The sequence below is a fragment of the Chiloscyllium plagiosum genome, unplaced genomic scaffold, assembly GCF_037043375.1.
Source record: "Chiloscyllium plagiosum isolate Xiang-an unplaced genomic scaffold, Cpla_swu_hap1 HiC_scaffold_16, whole genome shotgun sequence".
NCBI classification, from domain to species: Eukaryota; Metazoa; Chordata; class Chondrichthyes; order Orectolobiformes; family Hemiscylliidae; genus Chiloscyllium; species Chiloscyllium plagiosum.
In genome coordinates this window covers 88,024,661-88,050,371 of record NW_028270154.1, presented here as the reverse complement: position 1 = coordinate 88,050,371, position 25,711 = coordinate 88,024,661, and the positions used below count along the sequence as shown (strand labels likewise).

Sequence of the window (25,711 nt, the reverse complement as noted above, 5' to 3'; positions counted from 1 at the left end):
GCTGCCTGATCTGTGCTTTTCCGGCCTCACACCTATTGGCTCTGGTTTTCAGCATCTGCAGTCCTTGCTGTCTCCAGCCCTATTGATAACTTCACCCACAAGCAAGCGGGTGCAGACTGCTTACAATGGAATCTAAATAATCAGGCTTGCACTGACCACGTTCACCTCACCTACAAAGTCAGTCTCAGTTTTGTGAGGCACCCTCACCTCCCAGCTAGAAGGTTTTGGCTCTGTCAGCGACTCGAGTACAGCCCTGAGCTAAGGGGGGGTTTGGTGAGAAGATGCATCAATCAAAATGTCCCGTTTTTTAAAAAAAAAAAGAAGGATTCCGTCTGCACTGAAGGATAGAAGATATGGCCCAACCCAAAAATGGAACAGGGAAGTTGTCCTGCTCAATACTTATCGCTCAGCCAACGGCACGAAGGCAAATTATTTAGGAGCAAGTTACTGCAGATGTCGGAACCTGTGTTGAAATCAAGAAATCTGGAGATCACAGGAGGTCAGATAGCATCCGTGAAGAGAGAGAGCAAGCTACAGTCGCAGATAGAGAGGACAGTGAAGGTGGTGTTTGGTATGCTTTCCTTTATTGGTCAGAGTATTGAGTACAGAAGTTGGGAGGTCACGTTGCAGCTGTACAGGACATTGGTTAGGCCACTGTTGGAATATTGCGTGCAATTCTGGTCTCCTTCCTATCGGAAAGATGTTGTGAAACTTGAAAGGGTTCAGAAAAGATTTACAAGGATGTTGCCAGGGTTGGAGGATTTGAGCTATAGGGAGAGGCTGAACAGGCTGGGGCTGTTTTCCCTGGAGTTTCAGAGGCTGAGGGGTGACCTGATAGAGGTTTATAAAATTATGAGGGGTATGGATAGGATACATAGACAAAGTCTTTTCCCGGGGGTTGGGGAGTCCAGAACTAGAGGGCATAGGTTTAGGGTGAGAGGGGAAAGACTTAAAAGACTCCAAAGGGGCAACCTTTTCACGGAGGGGGTGGTACGTGTATGGAATGAGCTGCCAGGGGGAGTGATGGAGCCTGGTACAATGACGACAATATTGAAAAGCATTTGGATGGGTATATGAATAGGAAGGGTTTATAGAGTCCTAGAGATGTACAGCATGGAAACAGACCCTTCAGTCCAACTCATCCATGCCGACCAGTTATCCCAACCCAATCTAGTCCCACCTGCCAGCACCCGGCCCATATCCCTCCAAACCCTTCCTATTCATATACCCATCCAAATGCCTTTTAAATGTTGCAATTGTACCAGCCTCCACCACTTCCTCTGGCAGCTCATTCCACACACGTACCACCCTCTGCGTGAAAATGTTGCCCCTTGGGTCTCTTTTATATCTTTCCCCTCTCACCCTGAACCTATGCCCTCTAGTTCTGGACTCCCCCCACCCCAGGGAAAAGACTTTGCCTATTTATCCTATCCATGCCCTTCATGATTTTGTATAAGGTCACCCCTCAACCTCCGACGCTCCAGGGAAAACAGCCCCAGCCTGTTCAGCCTCTCCCTAATCACCTGGAGGCTAATATAATTTCAACCATTAACAGGCCTTTCATTGCCTTCAGTTTTATGACGTGGTTTTGGTGCCATGCTCTGTATGTTACTTTGATGTCGAAAGCATCTAAACAGCAGCTCCTCTTAAGCAAAGCTAAAGAGCCACAAATGGAGCGCTGTACTGTTGTAACCGGGAGCTGATAGGATTGGTGTTTTGGAAATAGACTCAGTGGACTGGAACATTTTCGACATATAAACTGATCTTTTGGTGAGTGCACTGCTGTGTTTAATTCAAATGGAGTAGACTTGAGTGTAGTGTCGTGCTTTGTGTCAATATAGTATTCTGAGTAAGACCTTCGGTGCAGTATGGTTGTCTGTTTAGCTGGGTATGTCCCCAGACGTTTCATGACATAAACTTTGCCTTGTGTCCCTGACATTGGACAAGCTGAGTTAGATTAGAACAGGCCCTTCAGCCCAAAAGGTCCACATTGATGCTCAGAAGAATTATCCACCAGATGCATTCCCCTAACACTACGGGCAATTTAGCATGGCCAATTCAGCTTAACCTGCACATCTTTGGACTGTAGGAGGAAAGTGGAGCACTCAGAGGAAACCCACACAGACACAGGGAGAATGTGCAAACTCCACACAGTCGCCCAGGGCAGGAATCGAACCCAGGTCCCTGGCGCTGAGAGGCAGCAGTGCTAACCCCTGAGCCACCGTGCCACCCTGTGCTGTGCCAGTTGGAAAAGAAATGGTCTTCATTACTCAGTTGCAACATCTTGGCCCCTAGTCACTGTAAAACATATAAACGAAGGTGTCCAAAAAAGTGAAAAACGCTTTTCTAATTCCTGAGCATTTCTTTCTTCCATCTGGTTGTTTGCACCAGTGTTCTGGGGATCCTCCTTTCATTGATGCAGACTCCAGGAGAATCCTCGAGGGTTGTTCAACCGATTGTTAAAAGTTTGACGATGCGATGAAAGTTGGCTCCAGATCACATGAGCTCCCTCCTTAACAGCAACGTGGAGTTACCTAAACGAAAGAGACTGCAGTGGTTCAAGACCTTGCCACCACCTCCAGGACAATGAGGGACGCAGTCATTGATACAAACATGCCACAAAACTGTGCACAAATAAAAATTAAGACAAACCAACGTTGTTTGATGTTTGTGAACTAAAAATATTCAAAACAACGAACAGCAATTGCTGGAAAAGCTCAGCAGGTCCGGTACCATCTGTAAAGAGATATCAATTAACGTTTCAGGGTCTGATGACCCTTGCGGGCTGAGGGGGCAACTTTGGACTTCATTTGAAAACAGTCATACAGCATAGAAGCAGACCCTTCGGCCCAACCAATCCATGCCAACCATAATCCCAAACTAAACTAGAACTACCTGTTTGTGCTTGGCCCATATCCCTCCAAACCTTTCCTATCCATGTACTTATCCAGATGTCTTTTAAATGTTGTAATTGTGCCCACATTCACAACTTCCTCAGGCAGTTCAGTCCACCCTCGAACCACTCTGTTTTAAAACAAAAGTTTTCCTCATGTCCTTTTTAAAACTTTCTCCTCTCGCCTTAAAGATATGCCCCTGGTTTTGAACCCCCCTAACCTTGGGTAAAGACCCTTGTCATTCACGTTATCTCTCTGCCCCTCATGGTTTTATAAACCTCAGTAAGGTCTGATGCTGGCATATTGAGTTTTATCTTCTCACCAGCGTTTCAGTTCAGCCGAGGGTGGCTGGTTGTGAACTTCCCTTCTGTTGGCTTTGAGCAGGTCTCAAGATGAAGTGGGATCCATTTGGTTACTGACTGTACAAATGAGGAACGAGTAGAATAAGATCAAGTAAAAGTTATGTTGATTAACTGGGCCATGCTGTAGGAGCTTAGGCTGAGTATGAAGTCTGGAACTAATTTGATGGATAAAATCCCCGGGAGCTTTGAAACGTTTCAAATGAGTACGTTAATATATCAGATGGGCAGCCGTGATCTCCTGGAACTTGCTTGATTGCTTTAGGGAATTGGAGTGGAATTTTCCAAAGTTCCTTCCTGCAATTATTGGGAGGTTTTTGTATGCATCACAAGGCGTTAGCATTGTTAGTGATTGGGGAGGCTGGTGTACAAGGTTCCTCTAATGTTTAAAGGCGGCTGCGTTGGGTGACATTGGCCTTAATTTGCCTTGTTGCTTGTACGTCCATGTAATGAGTGTGGGGTAGACTTGATCACAACATGCATTGGCCTGTAATTTGACCCAATCCGGCACTACCACTTTGCTTCCCACAGCCAGTACTATCATTTCTACCTCCCGGCATTACAGTCATTGGGATTTTTCGGACAATTGTTGGGAATATTGTGTTTCCAAGCCTTATCATCTTGCTCTCAAACAAGCTTGTGAATTAGCGGATTGATTCTGGCGGTATGTTCTGCGAAGGTATTTATCAGCTTTTAAGAGGGTTCATGAAATATCCTATCTTTAAAAAGTCTATTACAGGTCGTTCTGCAACACTCACCTTTCGTTAACTAGAATTTACTCCCGTGCGGTTACTGAATTGGGGACACGGTTTCTACAGTGTGAATTTTTGAAATGTGTGTTGGCTGTAATGCGATTACATTAAGCGCTGTCTCTGAAGTGCAATTTTTCTATAATGTGGGGTTGCACAACAACACAACTGCTGCATTATAGAAGAACTACTTGGCCTGCTTTTCAAACTGATCAGCTACACAGGCTACAGGTTGAAGAGGGAAAGTTTTTTGCATTTTTAAAGCCCCCTTATTCTGTCTTCAGTTTTGAAAAGTGTGAAGGTTATTTATAGACATTTGCAGTGATCAAGGACCGAATGACTAACTGACTCCCCCTGATTTGGAAACTGAAACAACTGTGAATCGGAAAAGAAAACCAAAGTTGCTGGAAAAGCTCAGCAGGTCTGGCAGCATCTGTGGAGAGAAATCAGAGTTAACGTGCAGTCACCCTCCCTCAGAACTGATGGCTGCAGAGGAAGGGTCATCAGACCTGAAATATTAACTCTGGTTTTTTTTTTCCACAGATGCTGCCAGACCTCCTCCTCGTTTTTGTTCATATACTCGCTCTGTGGTCACAATTTCTTTCAGCTTATATACTCTAGCTCCTGGGAGCCCTCTACTCCTTCAAAAAAAAAAGTCTATCTCTGATCAAGCTTTTGATCCCTTTATTGGACTCAGTGTCGAAGTTTTAGCGTGTGCTTGTTAAATGCCTTGAGATGCTTTAAATTAACTGAGCTGCATACTGACAGGTTGTCAGTATCCTGTCCATTTGGTGTTTCTGAACTTGAATTGTTGTTGAGTTCCTGCAGTTCTGTTTGGCAGTAAGTGGAAACTCTTCCCAGTGTCCCTCCCGTCAGCTGGACTAAAAATAAATTGGAAGTGAACTTCGTTCAACACTGTCACCATCCACCACTCCGAGGACAGGAACAGCGTGGGGCTCCCCATGATGCAAAGTGCTTTTGTGCAAACAGGAGAAAATAATAATGAAACAGCCCTCACTGGGACAGCACATTGTAGTCAAGGGCAAATTAATAAGCTGGATGGAAATGTACAGAATTAAATAAAGATAACAACATTGTCAGGGATGATGGTGCACTCCAGGCCCTGGTCTCTAAAGGCCTTGACCATGCCGGTGAGCAGAATCTGCTCCCTGTCCAGGAACACCCGTGCATGGACGTAACCCCAAAAGAGGGGCCAACAGTCAGGATGGGGGACTTCTTCCTCAGCCCGCGCTCTGGGCCTGTTAATGGTGAGTTGGGCCACGCCCCGGGCCAAGAGGGTGAGAAGGCCCGCCGACTTGTCCACCCCTCCCTGCATGGCGTTGCCCATCGATCAGGGGGGTGGGGTTGAAGTGCAACCCAAATGTAAGCAGCAAGCTCCTTCAGAAAAAAAAACTAAACACAACAAGGCAGGCAGCATCAGGAGGTGGAGAAGTCAATGTGCCGGGTGTAACCCTTCTTCAGGACTGGGGGTGGTGTAAAGGGAGCTGCAGATAAAGGGACTGGGGGTGGATCAGAGTGGTAAAGTGGGGATAAGTGAAGATAGGGAGAGGGTGTGACCTGGTTGGTGAATGGGAGGAATGCATCTAGTTGGTGGCAGGGAGGAGAGGAGCTGGAGAGGGACTTGGGGGATGGGAAGGGAGGTTATTTGAAATTGGAGAACTCAATGTTGAGTCGTCTGGGCTGTAGGCTGTCCAGGTGGAAGCTGAGGTGGTGTTCCTCCAATTTGCGGTGTGGTTCATTGTAGCAATGGAGGAGGCTGAGGATAGTCAAGTTGGAAAGGGGAATTGAAATGGACGGTGACTGGGAGGTCCGGTCGGCCCCTGTGGACCCGGCTGAGATGCTCGGTGAACCATTCCCTGAGTTGGCGCTTGGTCCCTTTGATGTAGAGAAGGCCAAGTCGGGAGCACCTGATGCAGTATAAACTAGGTTGGAAGAGAGGCAGGTGAACCTCTGCCTCGGGGGCCCTGGATGGAGGGGAGGGGCATGGTGTACTGGCAGGTTTTGTACCTGTTCTGGTTGTATGGGAGGTAGACCAGGGTAAGGAACCTGCCTGAATAGTGCAGGACCAATATCCTAGAATGGGCACGTTGTCTAATGACTGAAGCTTGGACAGGTGAGGCTTACACCTGCTTTAGAACGTAGTGTTAAGTGTTCCTGCTGCTGATCCAGGGTACAAGTCCCACCTGCTCCAGATGTGTAATTACATCTTTGGTGAGAAGGCCCTGTTTCAATGCTGACTGAGTAGAAAATATCCAAGCAGAAGGGAGGTCTGAGCCCTGCTGTGAATTGGTTCCCACTCCAGGAGAGCACAGTTCAACCGGGAGATATCCACATCACGCAACATCAGTGCACAGAATCATAGAATCGCTACAGTGTGGAAGTGGGCCATTCAGCCCATCGAGTCTGCACTGACCCTCCGAAGAGCATCCCACCCAGACACCCCTCCACCCCGTCTTATTAACATTGGAAACTTATTCCAATGAACAGGGTATTGTACAAACCCCAGTTGTAAATTGAAATAAAAAGATGTCTCTTGTGGCATAGTAGTAATGTCCCTATCTCTGGGCCAAGAGGCATTGGTCCAATCTGCTTCAAAGACATGTAATAAAGAAAAATCTATGAGTAAGAGGCACCTTTGATGGAAATGTATAAAATCCTGGGACTTTAAGAGGCTAGATAAGAAAATGGTAGTTCCTTTTCTGGGGATATCTAGAATTCAGTGTCACTGTTTCTCAGCAAGGGATCACTAACTTAAGACCAAGTGGAACATTTCTGTCACTGAGGGTTGCAATTCCTCTGAAATCTCTTCAGAAGCTGATGGAAAGCAACATCTTTGACCAATCTTAAGGCAGAAGTAGATAAGTGGCTGAAAGGTTATTGGGAACATGGAGCAACCAGATCCAGCCTTGATCTGATTGAACAGTGAAACAGGTTCATGGGGGCAAAGCCCTACTTGTGCTCCAAGTTTGTGTGTTTGTATCCATTCCATGGTTTCTGTGTGTGTAAAGCCCCTCAGTTTGACATGTTAGGCCTCCAGCCCCACCCCACCAATTCTGCACTGTAATCTGATTGACCCCCTTTCTGACAGCAGGTCTAGCTACCACAGAGTGTCACGATGGATTGCTGAGTGGTCACTTACTTGGACTTTGGATGAGATTCTGCAGGCACAGTGCAGTCCTTTCCATTCAAGATGAAGTGTGGTACTGCCACATGTAGAGTTACCTGGTTATCCCCAAGTACACGGCATGCGATGAAGCTGGAAAAGAAAGCTGGAGGCAAGATCCAAATAATGTCGAGGAGCACAGAAGCAAGAGGACTCCAGGAAAGTTTGAAATTGAGAGCAAAGATTGGCCAATAAAATCTCAGTCCATGAACAATAGTATGAGGGGGTTGGGCCATAAGATAACTTGTGCGTGGGGTGTGGAAGTTGTGGAGTGAGCTCTTGATGAGTATTTTGCCTCTCGTCACAAAAGAGAGGGCTGTTTAACATTCTCATCACAGAAAGAATGTGAACTATTACAAACAATTGGGGTAATGTGAGAGGTTGTACTCGAGGGATGGGCATTCACCAGGGTGGATTGATCAGCGGGCCGAAAGGGATTGCATCCTAGGGAACGAGGGAGCAAATACCGATGTTTGAAGGAGCAATTCCCAGTTCTGTCCAAATACAGGCGAGGTAACAGGATTGGACACCAGCCAATGTCGTGTGCTATTGTTTAAAAAGGGTGTGAACAAGACCAAACAGAAAAAGGAAAGTCAGCCTCTGGCAAAGAACAAGTAATTAGAATAGATTCTGAGAGAGGCTGTTAGAAAGGCCTGGATTAGAGAGCGTCCGTGTGGCCTCGGCAGGGGAAGGTCTTGTTAAGTTGATTTGGATTTTATTACGGGAAGATAATGAGGATTGTTCGTAGTAGTGCTGTGGATGTCATCTACGTGGATTTTAGTGAGACATTTAACAAGGTGGCACACTAGTCAGGAGAGTAACAGTCGGATACGGTGGAATATGGCAAGCCGGAACCAAGGTTGACTTAATGGCGGGAATGGTTGGTGTTCCTGCAAACAGAAGGTGGTTTCCAGGGATGCATTAGGGGTCGGTGTTGGTTACCTTTGCTGTTCCCTGGGGCGAAAGTGAGGTCTGCAGATGCTGGAGATCAAAGTTGAAACTTTATTGCTGGAACAGCACAGCGGGTCAGGCAGCATCCAGGGAACAGGAGATTCGACGTTTCGGGCACAGGCCCTTCTTCAGGAATGACTGGCCCTGGGGCGAATGATTTGGACTTAGTGTGGGAGATGTGATTGGGGGGACCTGCAGATGACATGGGGAATGGCTGTGTATTTGCTTTGTGAAGACAATAGCGTCATTTGAATGGCAGCATATTGACTGGGCAATAAGTGCGGAATAGAATTCAATTCAGAATTGAGAGCTGTGGGAGGGTAAGGAAGGAAGGGACTGCACAGTAAATGGAAGGATATTGAGAGGGCTGGATGGAAGAGATACTTCAGAGTGTACATCTGCAACTCCTTGAAAATGACGTGGTCGATGGTCTACAAGCATAGAGAGTAGCTTCCTTTTTTTGGACAAGGAACCGAATACAAAAGCAGGGATATAATGCTGAAGCTGTACAAAGGGAGGGGCCCTGTTGTATACTGTGGTAACCCCCTCAGCCGCTGGGAGACCTGGGTTAAAGACCTACCTGGTTCAAAGATGTGCAGTAACATCTCTGAACAAAGAAACCTGCACTCCATGGTCTCTGTCTCCATGAAAGTGGAATCCCAGTTCGACAGGATAGGAAAGAAGGCCTTTGGTATACTTGGCTTTATTGGTCAGTGCATTGAGTACAGAGGAAACTCGAGTATCCGAATACCAATTATCCGAAGGAGACCTCAAGGTCCCAATAGACCTGTTTGCGGCAGTGATCGCGTCTTTTGTTTAGAGTGATTAAACAGGCACCGTCTCTCTCGCGCTCACGCTCTCTCTCTCTCGCGCTCACGCTCTCTCTCTCTCTCTCTCTCTCTCTCGCGCTCTTGCTCTCTCTCTCGCGCTCTTGCTCTCTCTCTCGCGCTCTTGCTCTCTCTCTCGCGCTCTTGCTCTCTCTCTCGCGCTCTTGCTCTCTCTCTCGCGCTCTTGCTCTCTCTCTCGCGCTCTTGCTCTCTCTCTCGCGCTCTTGCTCTCTCTCTCGCGCTCTTGCTCTCTCTCTCGCGCTCTTGCTCGCTCTCTCGCGCTCTTGCTCGCTCTCTCGCGCTCTCGCTCGCTCTCTCGCGCTCTCGCTCTCTCTCGCGCTCTCGCTCTCTCTCGCGCTCTCGCTCTCTCTCGCGCTCTCGCTCTCTCTCGCGCTCTCGCTCTCTCTCGCGCTCTCGCTCTCTCTCGCGCTCTCGCTCTCTCTCGCGCTCTCTCGCTCTCTCTCGCTCTCTCTCGCTCTCTCTCGTGCTCTCTCGCGCTCTCGCTCTCTCTCGCGCTCTCGCTCTCTCTCGCGCTCTCGCTCTCTCTCGCGCTCTCGCTCTCTCTCGCGCTCTCGCTCTCTCTCGCTCTCTCTCGTGCTCTCTCGCGCTCTCGCTCTCTCTCGCGCTCTCGCTCTCTCTCGCGCTCTCGCTCTCTCTCGCGCTCTCGCTCTCTCTCGCGCTCTCGCTCTCTCTCGCTCTCTCTCGTGCTCTCTCGCGCTCTCGCTCTCTCTCGCGCTCTCGCTCTCTCTCGCGCTCTCGCTCTCTCTCGCGCTCTCGCTCTCTCTCGCGCTCTCGCTCTCTCTCGCGCTCTCGCTCTCTCTCGCGCTCTCGCTCTCTCTCGCGCTCTCGCTCTCTCTCGCGCTCTCGCTCTCTCTCGCGCTCTCGCTCTCTCTCGCGCTCTCGCTCTCTCTCGCCCTCTCTCTCTCTCTCGCCCTCTCTCTCTCTCTCTCGCCCTCTCTCTCTCTCTCGCCCTCTCTCTCTCTCTCTCGCCCTCTCTCTCTCTCTCGCCCTCTCTCTCTCGCCCTCTCGCCCTCTCTCTCTCTCTCTCTCGCCCTCTCTCTCTCTCTCGCCCTCTCTCTCTCTCTCTCTCGCCCTCTCTCTTTCTCTCTCTCGCCCTCTCTCTCTCTCTCTCTCGCCCTCTCTCTCTCTCTCTCGCCCCTCTCTCTCTCTCTCTCGCCCTCTCTCTCTCTCTCTCTCTCTCTCGCCCTCTCTCTCTCTCTCTCTCTCGCCCTCTCTCTCTCGCCCTCTCTCTCGCCCTCTCTCTCTCTCGCTCTCTCTCTCTCTCTCTCTCGCCCTCTCTCTCTCTCTCTCGCCCTCTCTCTCTCTCTCTCGCCCTCTCTCTCTCTCTCTCTCTCTCGCCCTCTCTCTCTCTCTCTCTCTCGCCCTCTCTCTCTCGCCCTCTCTCTCGCCCTCTCTCTCTCTCGCTCTCTCTCTCTCTCTCGCGCCCTCTCGCTCTCTCTCGCGCCCTCTCGCCCTCTCTCTCGCCCTCTCTCTCGCGCCCTCTCGCCCTCTCTCTCGCGCCCTCTCGCCCTCTCTCTCGCGCCCTCTCGCCCTCTCTCTCGCGCCCTCTCGCCCTCTCTCTCGCGCCCTCTCGCCCTCTCTCTCGCGCCCTCTCGCCCTCTCTCTCTCTCTCGCTCTCTCTCTCTCTCGCGCCCTCTCGCTCTCTCTCTCGCCCTCTCGCCCTCTCTCTCGCCCTCTCTCTCGCCCTCTCTCTCGCGCCCTCTCGCCCTCTCTCTCGCGCCCTCTCGCCCTCTCTCTCGCGCCCTCTCGCCCTCTCTCTCGCGCCCTCTCGCCCTCTCTCTCGCGCCCTCTCGCCCTCTCTCTCGCGCCCTCTCGCCCTCTCTCTCGCGCCCTCTCGCCCTCTCTCTCGCGCCCTCTCGCCCTCTCTCTCGCGCCCTCTCGCCCTCTCTCTCGCGCCCTCTCGCCCTCTCTCTCGCGCCCTCTCGCCCTCTCTCTCGCGCCCTCTCGCCCTCTCTCTCGCGCCCTCTCGCCCTCTCTCTCGCGCCCTCTCGCCCTCTCTCTCGCGCCCTCTCGCCCTCTCTCTCGCGCCCTCTCGCCCTCTCTCTCGCGCCCTCTCGCCCTCTCTCTCGCGCCCTCTCGCCCTCTCTCTCGCGCCCTCTCGCCCTCTCTCTCGCGCCCTCTCGCCCTCTCTCTCGCGCCCTCTCGCCCTCTCTCTCGCGCCCTCTCGCCCTCTCTCTCGCGCCCTCTCGCCCTCTCTCTCGCGCCCTCTCGCCCTCTCTCTCGCGCCCTCTCGCCCTCTCTCTCGCGCCCTCTCGCCCTCTCTCTCGCGCCCTCTCGCCCTCTCTCTCTCGCGCCCTCTCGCTCTCTCTCTCTCGCGCCCTCTCGCTCTCTCTCTCTCGCGCCCTCTCGCTCTCTCTCTCTCGCGCCCTCTCGCTCTCTCTCTCTCGCGCCCTCTCGCTCTCTCTCTCTCGCGCCCTCTCGCTCTCTCTCTCTCGCGCCCTCTCGCTCTCTCTCTCTCGCGCCCTCTCGCTCTCTCTCTCTCGCGCCCTCTCGCTCTCTCTCTCTCGCGCCCTCTCGCTCTCTCTCTCTCGCGCCCTCTCGCCCTGTCTCTCGCGCCCTCGCCCTCTCTCTCGCGCCCTCTCGCTCTCTCTCTCTCGCGCCCTCTCGCTCTCTCTCTCTCGCGCCCTCTCGCTCTCTCTCTCTCGCGCCCTCTCGCTCTCTCTCTCTCGCGCCCTCTCGCTCTCTCTCTCTCGCGCCCTCTCGCTCTCTCTCTCTCGCGCCCTCTCGCTCTCTCTCTCTTGCCCTCTCTCTCTCTCTCTCTCTCTCTCGCCCCACACATTCCCTGGTGTTCTACAGAGGGTTGTACCTGAACCCCATCCCCCACTTCCCAGGACTTCCAACATTGTCCTGTGCAGGGCAAACATGGAACCTGTCAAGAATTTGGACTGTAGAGTTGTGTGAGGCTGGAGCTGTGTGTGTATGTGCGCTATTTGGAGACTTACCCCACAAAGACAGCAGCAGTCTTATTGTTGGTGTGCAGTCTGGATGACCCGGATAGGAGACTGGGACTGTGTGCGCTTTGTGCTGGCGGGTACGGGGTCTCTAGCACTGTGTCCTGCTGCAGTCTCCTGAATAGGGACTAGACTTTAAAGTCCAAGCCCCAGAGGAAAGGCATTTAATCGATTATCCGAACGAAATAGTGCCCGCCCATCACGTTCGGATAATCGAGGTTCCACTGTATAAGAGTTGGGAAGTCACGTTGCGGCTCTACAGGTTATTGACGAGCCCACTTTTGGAGCAGTGTGTTTAGTTCTGGTCTCCCTGTTACTGGAAGGATGTTGTGAAATTTGAAAGGGTTCATAAAAGATTTACAAGGAATGAAGGGTTTGAGCTATAGGGAGAGGCTAAACAGGCTGTGGCTGTTTTCCCAGGAGTGTCGGAGGCTGCGCGGTGACCTCATAGAGGTTTATAAAATTATGAAGTGCACGGATGGGGTGAATAGACAAATTATTTTCCCTGGGGTCGGGGAGTCCAGAACTAGAGGGCATAGGTTTAGGGTGAGAGGAGAAAGATATAAAAGAGACCGAAGGAGCAACTTTTTCACGCAGAGGGTGGTACGTGTATGGAATGAGCTGCCAGAGGATGTGGTGGAGGCTGGTACAATTGCAACATTTAAGAGGCATTTGGATGGGTATATGAATAGGGAGGGTTTGGAGGGATATGGGCCAGGTGCTGGCAAACGGGACTAGATTAGGTTGGGATATCTGGTCGGCATGGACGAGTTGGACCGATGGGTCTGTTTCCGTGCTGTATATCTCTGACTGTGTATAACCGGTTGATTAGGAAAACTGGTAAAACTCGGTTTTGGCCACAGCTGGAATTTCATGTGCAGTCTTGGTCACCGCATTCCAGGAAGGGCATAATTGCTCTGGAGAGAGTTCAGAACAATTTCGAGACACACTGCCTGAACGTTGCTGATACAAAGTGACATTGGATAAACCTTTAGAAAGAGGGGGCAGGTGCTGATTTAATGGAGATGCACATAATGTGGAGGGGACAGGCAAGACGGGTTAGCCTTTTGGAGAGGTCAGTGATCAAGGTGACTGATTAGCAGGAGAAGTGAGGGAAAACTCTTCGCCCAGAGTGTGGCAAATGCCTGGGATTCATTGCCTGGTTTGGTGGTGGAGGCAGAAACCTTGATGCACTTGAACTGAGGCCTGGCCCAGAGGTAGATACGCTAGCACAGAAACCTCCCCATTGTCTTCATGTCTTGTTACACCTGGGTTTGTAAAGTATCCTACTTATTGGTATTTTTAGAAGATTCCCTTTCGTGGTACCTACACCTGAAGTCTTGCGACCTTCAAGGCTCTTTCTTTTGGGTTGGCACAGACACAGAGGGCCGAATGGCCTAAATCCGTGTTATAACTTCCTTTACTCCAGGTTGCCCACAGCCAGAGCTCCTTCACTCCTGTTACCTGTTCTGTTAAAGCAGGGTTTTAAATGACTTCAAAATATTTCTACCAGAAGCTGTTGTGTATTGTTTTGATGAAGACAGTTGAGCGAGGGGCTCAATGTTGAGCTAGTGTTGGAGGATTCTAATCTAAAAATTGAAGGTGAGGCATGTGCCCCACCCTCCTCCTGGAAAAGTGATTTTTTTTTTGGAAGTGTATTAGGAGAATTAAACAAGAAAGGGGCATACAGTTGGGTTTTGGTGTTCTAGCTTCTCAATTACAGAGGTTAGGTTCGAGTCTGCAGAGGTTGATGAGTAGTTGAATTTCACTTATGCCAATGCACCAAGTTCAGCGATAGTCCTTTACATTGCCCACTGGCACATTTTTGTGGCATCAAATTACCCCCCCCTCTGCAGGAGGTTATTTGCCAACCTTGAAAATACCTCTCACGGGCGAATTTCCCAGTGGCAGATAGCAGCACGCTGGTGAGAATGCTGTCCTTGATGCTGAGGGGCTTGGGGAATTCATGAGAATCCCTACAGTGTAGCAGGCCACTTAACCCATCAGGTCCACACTGACCTCTCCCACCCCCACCCCCAGCCTATCCCTGTAACCCTGCATTGCCCGAGCTAGCCTGCACATCCCTGGACACTACGGAACAATTGAGCACGGCCAACTGTCTTTGAATTGTGGAAGGAAACCCACGCAGACACTGGGAGGATGTGCAAACTCCACACAGACTGTCGCCCGAGGCTGGAATCGAATCTGAGTCTCTGGCGCTGTGAGGCAGCAGTGCTGTCTATTCCTCTGGGAGTTACTCTGTGCTCCTTTCCCTTCCCCTTTAAAATCTGATTCATTGGATGATGTTACCCTCCATCAACCGCTAAACGGTGCAATTCTCACTTGTGAAATCACTTTGTACAGAACACCCTTGATTCTCTGAGCGAGGTGGCCAGGGAGTATTTTGTTCGGATAACTGATGACATTTTTACGGGACCTAAGATCTTGTTTGGATAATCCAAAACTTGGATAATTGACGTTTGAATAACTGAGGTTGTTCTGTATCGGTAAATACAGAAGTGCAGTCATGGTCTGTGGGGGCCCTTAGGCGAGATGTGCTGAAGTAACCAACTAATAAAACTGATGCCTGGTTTCAAAGTAGTGCGTTGTATTTACCCGAAAATGAAATTGTGCTGTATCTAATTTGGAGTAGAGTTGTAAAACTAGTGAGGTTTTGCCTCCAACTTACTGCATGGTCCTTCAGTCATTCTCACCCCTGTATGAGTTTTGAGAAAAATGGAATGATATAAAAGGATGTGCAGGTTTTTAGGGACACACTAACAAGTTTTGCTGAACGAGAGACCTTAAGTCCTGCCCTGCCTTCGGATCTCTTTGATTTTAAAGTTGGGAATTTGTGGAACTCTCTGCAGTTTTCGTTAAACTGATGAGTGCTCTTGAGAAATGACCTACAAATTCCCTGTTGAGTAAATACCAGCACATTGCAGTAATTATTCCTGTAGGTTGTGTGGGCTGGACAGTCAAGGTAGTTATTTTATTTGCAGGGCAGCAGGCACTGGGATTGGCTGAGTGAATTACCTCAAATACACGGCTCTGTTCCCGACATCTTATCCTTAACCTCTCCCGAGGGAGGCTGGCCCGCGCTTTATCCTGATGGGAATTAGTGGCTTTTTCTCTTTCTTTATTTTTAAAAAGAGCCCCACTGAATAAAATTCACTGTTAGTAGTCCGGGACTCTTTAACGAAAAGAGCAAGATGTATAGCTAATGAGCTTTGTCATGGTTGGCTGCCACTGAATAATGTCTGTGTCTGATTGGTTTGTCTTGAAGCTGTGTGTGTGTGTGTGTGGAACACACACTGCACATTCTCCATTGCTTTCCCGAACTGGCCTAGCAGCCTGTGGAGAGAACCGTAAAGACAGGAATGCAAGGTTAGTTCCTCCCTTCCCTTGCTGTCACACTCCGTCTCTGGCTCGCGCTCTCTCTCTCTTTCTCTGCTGCTGCTCTTTCCTGTGCTTTTTGATGCAACCCTTTAAATGTTTGCTGTGTTCCTTTGCGCCGTACTGATGTTGCAATGGGTGTAAGTTGACCGGGGCGGTGGGGTGTGGGGGGGGAAGGGAATTGATTTCATTTTCCCTTCCCTTGGTAAGGTCAGGGTGGGGTTGTAGCAGCTGGCTTGCTACTGTTTGAAAACAGACTTGAACAGAGGTTTCTGTGTACTCCTTGAGCTTATTGGCAGGGACCTCTCTACTTTTATTGTTGCAGAAACGTCGGGCACCATGTTGCTGCCGTGATGGGAAACTGATCATTCAAAACTTACGATTTACTTTTATTTTTGAGGGGGGAAGCAATCTGCCGTTACAGGCCAAGATGTCAGATAGTAAATACGGTTTTAACATCCTGTGTTTTTTTTTAGAAAGTAAAAGCCCATCTGTTTTTCTTTACTCTGCTTCACAAGATAGAATGTTGGGGACATGTGTCAAATATTTGTACAGTGATCTTTTGGGGGAAAAAAACTTCTACAAGCAGTCAAATGAGCTAAGTGCCCTCTGTCAATCAAGTGTGGAGTGATTTAAGTGTTGTGTAGGGGATACAAACTGCAGTGTGACACTCGGACGCTGATCTGAGGGGAGAGTGGAGAATACAATAATAATCGATAGGATTGCCTGTTCGCTGGGGAATCAGCAATATTCCAGTCAGCAAGTAGCAGGTAAGGTGATCACATGGGAGAGAAACTAATGGAGTTGAAGCTTCAGTGGCATTCAGTACATGGTGGTGATGTTTGCTTTCTGGCTGGGTTCTATACCAACTGATTGGGTTTAAGTGTGTAAATGTAAGGATCTGGCAGTTCTCCTGTGGTTCAGATGGTTTGGCTCGTGCAGTTTGTTGCTAGAGGGTAATTGGCTGGCTGACTGACTGCTTCCACTCATCAATTCTGTTTCAAGCAACCTTGCCCGAAATAGAATGGGTGGGGGCTGCTGGGAGGACGTTAGATAACGTTTTTAAAAAAAAAACTTTTCTTTTTAAAAGACGTAAAGTAAGGGATCTTTATGTCAGTACTGTTAACTGTTAGATAAGTTCACTCCCACGTTATCACCTTATCTGCTGGTTTGCATTGTGGTATTTGGGCAAATTTGCCCCCTCCCCATTCCCCACCTCTTGCTCCTTTTTTGACCTTTATTCCCACACCCTCACCCCACATTCTCCTCAAAACAAATTGCCAAGTAAGGGATCTTCCTTTCAGTGCTGTTAAATGTGTGTTTTAATGCCACACTGACAGAGAATGTATTCTGATATTCTGTGATAATCCAATAATTGATATCTTACTGCCTATTGGAATAAGTTGGCTCTCCAATAATGTGCTTTGTGGTATATCCCCCCCTTCCAGTGCCCACCTCTTCTCCTTTTTGACCTTTTATTCCCACACCCTCACTCCATTCTACTGACCACTCAGTTTATCTAATGGTTTCCTTGTTAATGGATGTAGTGATTGATTTTTCTCTGCCTAACATTCCCCACCTCTGTTCCCCTTCTCAAATTAGAAGCAGCCAGTGATCTTACATCTGTCCTTGTGAACGACTGATGTCCTCCACCTCTCAAGTGCTTAAGTCTGCCCAGCTCAAAGCCCAAGTTTCCGGAGTTCCGTATTGAAGTTCCTTCAGCCTGGTTTCTGTCTGGCCATGGCAGTGCTGAAACCGTTCTTACCAAGGTCACAGAGAACATCCTAGTTAATTGTGTTGAGAGTTGTTTCTTCCTATGTGCAACCTTTCACATGGTTGACTGTGCCATCCATTTCTAAAGCCCTCCCCATCATTGCCTGACTCAGTGAGACTGCATTTGCCTTGTTTGATTCGTAGGGCATGAAACAGTACAGGCCCTTCGGCCTTCAATGTTGTGCTGGCTTTTTATCCAACTCTAAGATCAGACTAACCTACATCCCCTTCATTGTACTATCATCCATGTGGCTGTCCAAGAGTCGCTTAAATGTCCCTTATGTATCTGACTCTACTACCACCGCTGGCAGGGCATTCCTCTAGCCCCCCACTCCCTGTGTAAAGAACCTGTCTCTGGCATCTCTCCTAAACCTTCCTCCAATCACCTTTAAAATTATGCCCCCTCGTGATTGACATTTTGGCCCTGGGAAAAAGTCTCTGGCTATCTGTGCCTCTCATCATCTTGTACACCCCTATCAAGTTACCTCTCATCATCCTTCACTCCAGTGAGAGAAACCCTTGCTCCCTCAACCTTTCTTCATAAGATATGCCCTCCAGTCCAAGCAGCATCCTGGTAAACCACCTCTGCACCCTCTCTAGAACTTCCACATCTTAAACTATACATTCATAACTAGAGAACTGCCTGTAGAGATTTCCCTTCCTGCATCACTTTTGTCCATCACTGAGGGTTTGTCCTTGGCCATGTTCCACTATTCCCTGTGTGTCAAGTGTCAGCAACAGCACCTAACAGCATTTTTCTCACAAGGCTACGTGGTGTGATGGAAGCATCCACATCTTCTACTTGACCACTATTGAAATTGTTAGACCACTTCTCTAATATCCAGACTTTCTCAGCAAGCATTACCTCAAGTTGCATACACTGCAAAGATTGAAGCCACTGTTGCCACCCACTCATTCCATCTTTCTCTATCTTCAGTTTGAGACTTTCCTGTTTGGACGTGTTGCCAAAATTACAACTCCACGCCTGTGGTCAGATTGCCTGTGCCATGTCCTAACTGTCTGCCTGCCTCATCTGGTCTGCTGCTGAAGCCCTCGACTATGTCTTTTGTTACCTGTAGACCTCACGGTTCCTGAGCGTTTCTGCCATGCAACGTGACGAGCAGTGGAGCAGAGCTCCTTCAGTGCGGCTGGAACTCCGGTCTCTGTGACACTGTGGTGGGGGTTCTGCAGCAGCCAAGGCTGACACCAGTAAAGCACCTACTCTGCACTCTGGCAGTAAGGTGACACCAAAATTGGAGGTGTAGTGGACAGTGAAAAAGGTTACCTCCTGATTACAACAGGATCTTGACCAGACGGGCCAATGGGCTGAGGCGTGGCAGATGGAGTTTAATTCAGATAAATGCGAAGTGCTGCATTTTGGGAAAGCAAATCTTAGCAGAATTTGCACACCTTAATGGTAAGGTCCTAGGGAGTGTTGTTGAACAAAGAGACCTTGGAGTGCAGGTTCATAGCTCCTTGAAAGTGGAGTCGCAGGTAGATAGGATAGTGAGGAAGGCGTTTGGTATGTTTTTTTTTATTGGTCAGAGTATTGAGTACAGGAGTTGGGAGGTTATATTGCGGCTGTACAGGACATTGGTTAGGCCACTGCTGGAATATTGTGTGCAATTCTGGTCTCCTTCCTGTCGATGGGAAGATGTTGTGAAACTTGAAAGGGTTCAGAAAAGATTTAAAAGGATGTTGCCAGGGTTGGAGGATTTGAGCTACAGGGAGAGGCTGAACAGGCTGGGGCTGTTTTCCCTGGAGCGTTGGAGGCTGAGGGTGACCTTTATAGAGGTTTATAAAATTGAGGGGCATGGATAGGATAAATAGACAAAGTCTTTTCCCTGGGGTGGGGGAGTCCAGAACAGAACTAGAGGGCATAGGTTTACGGTGAGAGGGGAAAGATATAAAAGAGACCTAAGAGGCAACTTTTTCACACAGAGGGTGGTACGTGTATGGAATGAGCTGCCAGAGGATGTGGTGGAGGCTGGTATAATTGCAACGTTTTAAGAGGCATTTGGATGGGTATATGAATAGGAAGGGTTTGGAGGGATATGGGCCGGGTGCTGGCAGGTGGGACTAGATTGGGTTGGAATATCTGGTCGGCATGGACGGGTTGGACTGAAGGGTCTGTTTCCGTGCTGTACCTCTCTATGACTATGACTAAATATTAAGTTTCACCTGCTCTTGCTTTTTTTTTTGTAGCCACATTTCTATTTCTTTGTCAGTTCCTTGCTGCAGGTTTTGTGCAACTTGCAGCAACACCAAAATGCACTTGTCCTATTCATAAAAGAATGTTTTGTTAAAATCGATAGAATTCACTGCCTTGGGAGGGTGTGGAGGCTAGCTCATTGAGTATACCTAAGATGGGGAAAGACTTGTTTTTGATTTTGATGGGGATCAAGGGTTACGGGGAGAAAGTGGGTTTGAGAAACGTATCAGCCATGATTGAATGGTGGAGCAGACTCGATGAGCTGAATGGCCTAATTTCTGCTCCTATGTCTTTAGTCTATCACTTTCTTTTCAAGGTAACATACAGATCTTTCTGACTACAGGCCTTAGTGCATCTGATGGATTTACTTTGGCACAAGTCAGATCTGCTATAATGCGTGTTTTTTCAACACCAGTTGGCTTTAATGCAGTTGAAGAATTTAGGCTGTTATTTGTAGAAGGCGAGCTTTCCTTGTCTGTGGCTACAATGCGGTTCTGGCCCCATTAGTTTAACTGGCTCGGCTATTGTGCGATTTTCTTATAACGTGAGATCACATGAGAACTGAACTAACGCCTTACATCAGAACCGACTGTATTCCCAAATGTACTAAGATGTTCCAAATGCATGTTTAATCCTTGGTGATGTTGATTTCAATAATTGGTTGTAGAATGTGCTCGAGAAAGGAGGAGCCTTCCGTAACACTTTCTGATGGTGTAAATTTGTGAATGGTTGTTCAGTATTTTTTAAAAATTAACATTGTTCAAGGTATGCTTAAAATAACTGTGCAGATGGCTTGCTAAGTGAGTAATATCACCATCCGATATCTGATTTATCAGTGTTTTGGGTAATTGTGCCCTGCTATGAAATGATAGTGCTGATCTGACGTAAAACTCACAGCATAACTATGCATTGATCTAGAGTTCGTTGAGTGCAATTTTACACTCAAACAAATTGTACACTGCATTGCTCTGCCAGAGATATGCTTACCAACTCGAGAAACGTCCATTTTGTCGAAGGCTTATTGTGTTTAAAGAGTAATTTTTCAGTGAAAAAAGTGATATTTGTTTGTATACCTGCATCATTTCTTGAAGGAGATCTGTAAGTTATGGGCAACAGGATCTGGGTGCATCTCTCTGTCTCGACTTGAACATATGACTGTTCACTTCCTTCTGACTGAACCTCTGGGGTTGTCTGTCTAATAGCATTGTGCTGTCACTACATGGACTGAAGCCGAGCAGGAAGAAGAAACCCCCACCCGACCACCTTTTCTAGGCCACTAGGGGTAGGCATGAAGTGCTGCACTTGCTAGCAATTCCCACAGCTAAAAAATGAATTTTTAAACTCCTATACATTTCCCGAAAGACTGCGTTGCCATTTTGCAGACATGTCAGAGGTTTGATGGTCCGCGTATGAGGTACTTACATCATAATAGTTATATCCAGTCCAATCCAGAAAGCAAAGATTGCTCAAGGTTTTGAAGATCAATAGGGTGCGATTGATGCATTGTTTCTGAAAGCAAAATCATCTGTGATACCCTGAATGATATTGCAGGCTTTATATTCCAACAGGGTGCACTTCTGTTCCAGAATATTAAATATTCATAGTTTGAAGCAGTTTATTAACTCCTCGCGCTCTCCATTAAGAGCTTGTTCTGCTTGGGATCTGGTTTTTATACAAAGTGAACATGCACCGCTACACCTGTGTTTCCACACGCACACCCACCAACTGTAATTGCACTGTCAACACTGGACAGGAAGTGATGGAAGGCAGAGTTAACCTGAAATCTCATGCAAGTTTGATTCCCTTATGTGCTTTCATCAACCCATCCTTTCCATGTCAATCAACAATGATCCAGCTCCAAAGATCCAGCTTGTGCTCCCATAGCCCTGGAGGCTATGGCGATGCAAGGGGGTATCTAACTACTGCTTAAATGTTAGTTTCTGACTTGACCATCCCTTCAGGACTGAGTTCCACGCTCCCAAGACTGGGTGTGTAATAAAGCATTATCCTCGACCCTCCTTTTAGAGTCAGATGTCCAGCCCTTTTTCCTTTAAATCTATACCTCTTTTGTTTTGACCTATCTACTAATGGATAAAGTGCCTTTTTACCCACCCTACATCTTGTACATCCCTATTGGGGCCTTTCCCAATCTTAGCTGTTCCAAGCCCAGCCGATGCAATCTTTCCTGATAGCTCTGACCATCTAGCCCAGGCAGCATCTTAGCAAATCTCTTCTCTTCTACCTCTTGTGCAATCTGCTCTTTCCTACAATGCGGTGACCAGAACTGCATCCACTTCTCCAGCTGTGGCTGAACCAGCATTTTATGCAGTTCCAGCATGTCATCCTACTGTTGTATTCTGGGCCTCAGCTCGTAAAGGCCAGTATGCCTTCTCTGTCACCAGATCTGCCTCCCTGCTATCTTCAGGGGCCTGTGGATACATACATACTAAGGTCCCCCTGAGCTTCAGTACCTTCCTGGGTCCTGCATTCATATTGTAACTTCTGCATTTTTCACCCTCTTGAAGTGCATTATTTCATGCTTTTTTCAGGATTGAATTCCATTTGCCGATGCTCTATCCACTTGACTGGTCTGTTGATGTTACTCATTTTATATGCACAGTCTAAGGTTTATTATACAACAAGGTCGTGTCTAAATACTGCTGATTACTTCAAACTAAAATGCCCACATTCAAACGAGCCATGTAACAGGTTGACATTAGTCTTGAAGGGCAATCTAGTAGGTAATGGGATCTCCGGTACATCTGCAGGAAGCCACAACTAGTTCTAGACGTGTGCATACACGTGTAAATGTGCACGCACACTTTATTCAGTGACACAAAGAGAGATTAAGCAACACAGTTTATTGTAGAGATGTCAAATGCAATCCTTTCATTTTATTTTACAGATAAACCTAACAGTTGTATTTAGCTCTCCTTCTGGGATTTTGTGAGGTGACGCCTTCGCCTTCTTGCTCCTTTCACCATTATTGATCAGATTAAGTGTTCCTAGTTTATATATGCTACCCCATCAAGTACGAGGAGGTTAAGTCTGGGTTTGTTTGCAAGCACAGTCCAGCAAATGCTAACACTGTTAAGTGTAAGGCTCCTCTGTCCCCTTCAAGTACTTCCATGCCTTGCAAAATATTCCAGGTTGGGTGCAACTGAACGTTGTAACTATACTTATATCTGTTACTGCCTCGGGAAATTCATTCCTCACACAAAACGCCACTTGTACCTTTTCTAAATCTTTTCCCTCTCACCTTAAAAGATACACCTCCTAATCATGAAATCACCCACCCTAGGGAAAGATACCTGCCATTTACCTTATCTATATCCCTTGCAATTTTATAAACCTCTATAAGGTCACCTCTCAACCTCATACCCTCTCGTGAAAAATATTTCAGCCTGTCCAATCTCTCCCCATAACTCAAACCTTTCATTCTTGACAACATCCTTGTAAATCTCTTCTGAACCCCTTTCGCCTATAATATCCTTCCAGACCAGAACTGCACACAATACTCCAGATGAGACTATACAATTTCCTTTGCAACCTCAACATCGCGTTCCAACTCCTATATTCTAAGGTGTAATTGAATATTTAATTAATGAATCTGATATTAAGCTTGAGACTGGGAAAAGCGACTGAACCTGACAGAGTCAAGGCATGGGCTAATATTCTACAGGGTTGGAGTTAATAAACAGGCTGAGTGAAGCCAGAAGCAGTGCAGTGATACTGAGAGCTGAAGTAATTAAGTCCTTTTTCATAAAAAGGGTTGTATTTCTAACTTGCCACTTGAATGAGTCAGAGTCCCTACAGCACAGAGACAAGCCCTTTGACCCAAACTGGTCCATGCCGACCAAAATGTCCATCCATGCTAACCTCGTTTCCCTGCACTTGGCCCATATCCTTCTAAACCTTGCCTGTCCATGTATTTGTCCAAATGCCTTTTAAATGTTGTTAATGTACTCATCTCAACCACTTCCCCTGGCTACTCATTTCATAAGCGTACCACCTATGTAAAAATATTTCCCTTGTGTTCCCTTTTAATTTTTTCTCTTCTAATCTTAAACTGATGTCCTCTAGTCCTCCATTCCCCAACCCTGAGGGAAAAAAAGTGCATTCATCCTATCCATGCCCCTCATGATCTTTTAAACACTTCTATAAGGTCCCCCCTCAGTCTCCTATGCTCTAAAGAAAATAAAGTCCCAGTTGTCCCACCTTTTCCTATAACTCATACCCATAAATTCCTGGCAACATCCTTGTGAATGTTTTTCTGTACTCTTTTCCAGTTTAATACCATCCTTCCTATAGCAAGGTGACCAAAATGGCACGCCATACTCCAAGTGTGGCCTCACCAACATCCTGTACAACTGCAATATAACTTTCCAACTTCTCTACTCAACGCCCTGACTGATGAAGGCCAGTGTGCCAAAAGCTGCCTTCCCTGCCCTGTCTACCTTTCAGGGACTCCACTTTCAGAGAACCGTGCATCTGAACTCCAAGGACCCTCTGTTCCACTACACTGCTGAACTGTTCTGCTTACAAGAGTAGAGGATGCCAAGCCATTTGTATCCTGCCCTACCTAAATTGCGGGATAGCCCATCAGCACACTGTCTGCGGTGGGTGGGGGGGTTGCATTTTAATGCCATTTATCTGTAACTTGCTTAGCAAGGTCTTGGTCTTTTTTAGCAGCTGCAATTGCCCATCGAGCGCGGCAGTGTAAGAAATTAGAAACTGGCTTTGTTCCAAGGCTTTTAGTATCTGCTTCCCAAAGGAAGGGCGTTCTGATCTGGAGGAAGTTGGGCTTTGCTGTACAAACTGGCAAGGAGAACTTCCCCCACCCACTCTGACGTGCTGAGACGGAAAATTGTGTGTATAAGGTGGGGTGGGGGGTGGCAGAGTCCCATTCCCCACTGCACAGGGTTTGTATAATTTACATCGGTGTGTTTGGGCTGTCTGGAGACCATGCAACATGTCAGATCTCATGGCCTGACCTTAGGATCGGTTTACATCCGGTGTCTCTGAAGTTTTATATTCATTCAGACATTTCCAGGGCAAGTATTGAGTTCTGATGAGGGGGCATCTTTTTAGATTAGATTAGATTCCCTACAGTGTGGAAACAGGCTCTTCGGCCCAACCAGTCTACACCGCCCCTCCGAAGAGTAACCCACCCAGACCCATTTCCCTGTGACTAATGCACCTAACACTGAGCAATTTAGCATGGCCAATTCACCTGACCTGCACATCCTTGGACTGTGGGAGGAAACCGGAGCACCCGGAGGAAACCCACACAGACACGGGGAGAATGTGCAAACTCCACACAGACCATCGCCCGAGGCTGGAATCGAACCCGGGTCCCTGTCACTGTGAGGCAGCAGTGTTAGTCACTGAGCCACCATGCCGCCCATCTGTTAATGAGAAAATAGTAAGGATGGCAAAGGTACCTCGCCATTAATCATTCTGCGGCTGCAGTGTTGAATTTTTGCATTGGTTTTTACAAAGCAGGCCTCACTGTGGTGATTAACATGTACCTGAGTTAAAGGAGATATTTTCTGGGGAAAGGTTGGTGAGGTTGCACCAGTATTCAATGGAGTTTGGAATAGTGAAGGGGTGATTGTCTGGGTGAAAGCTGGAAGGATCGTCTCCCTTGTAGGTCGGGGATATGGGTTACAAATTAAAGGTCTCCTAATTGAGACAAAGGCAAGGAGGTGATTTCTGGGGGTGGTTGGTCTGTGGATTTGATTAATTTTAAGGCAGAGGTATTTAGATTCTTGATTTGGAGGTGCCAGTGTTGGACAAAGTTTAAAACATCACACAACAGGTTATAGTCCAGCAGGTTTATTTGGAAGCACACTAGGTTTCAGAGCGCTGCTCCTTTATCGGATAGCTATCTACTTGATGAAGGAGCAGCGTTCCAAAAACTTGTACTTCCAAATAATCCTGTTGGACTATAACCTGGTGTTGTGGGATTTTTAACGAGATTCTTGAAAGCAGCCCCCAAGCCCGCGGGTGATGGACAGGATGGTACAGTTGAGGCTGCAATCCGATCAGCCATGATGTTCTCGAATGGTGGGATGGCTTCCAAGGGGCTGAATGGTCTCCTTGTGCTCTTAATTTGCACGTTTTTATGTTAGATATGCTGCAAAATGCACATAATTCAGCAACAAATGGTTACACATTATCCAGGGACATTTTGCTTATTTACCCTGAAATAATTAGTTCTGCAGCATTTCCATTCATTCAACTATTTGTCATTTCTTTAGAAACCTTTGGGCCATAATCTCATACAGGGTGTGTTTATAGATAGAAACAGACCCTTTGGTCCAACTCGTCCATGCCCATCAGGTTTCCAAAACTGAACTAGTCCCATTTGCCTGCTTTTGTTCTATATCCC

The 25,711-nt window shown here is 47.8% G+C and overlaps 1 protein-coding gene across 4 annotated transcripts in view; it reads left to right on the top strand.

The window, feature by feature from the left end:
- The window catches only part of LOC122556844 (C-terminal-binding protein 1-like), a 96,067-nt gene that overhangs the window by 11,808 nt on the left and 58,548 nt on the right, over window positions 1-25,711 (top strand). The window contains exon 1 of one of the 4 annotated variants that reach the window (XM_043704087.2): window positions 15,065-15,323. The exons of 2 other annotated variants lie outside the window; for them this stretch is intronic. In XM_043704087.2, coding sequence (XP_043560022.1) covers window positions 15,317-15,323 — 7 coding nt within the window. In that variant the 5' untranslated portion in view covers window positions 15,065-15,316. Of the gene's footprint in view, window positions 1-15,064; window positions 15,324-15,711; window positions 16,103-25,711 lie in introns of those variants that run through there. One more of the 4 variants, XM_087995500.1, reaches the window with a different exon arrangement.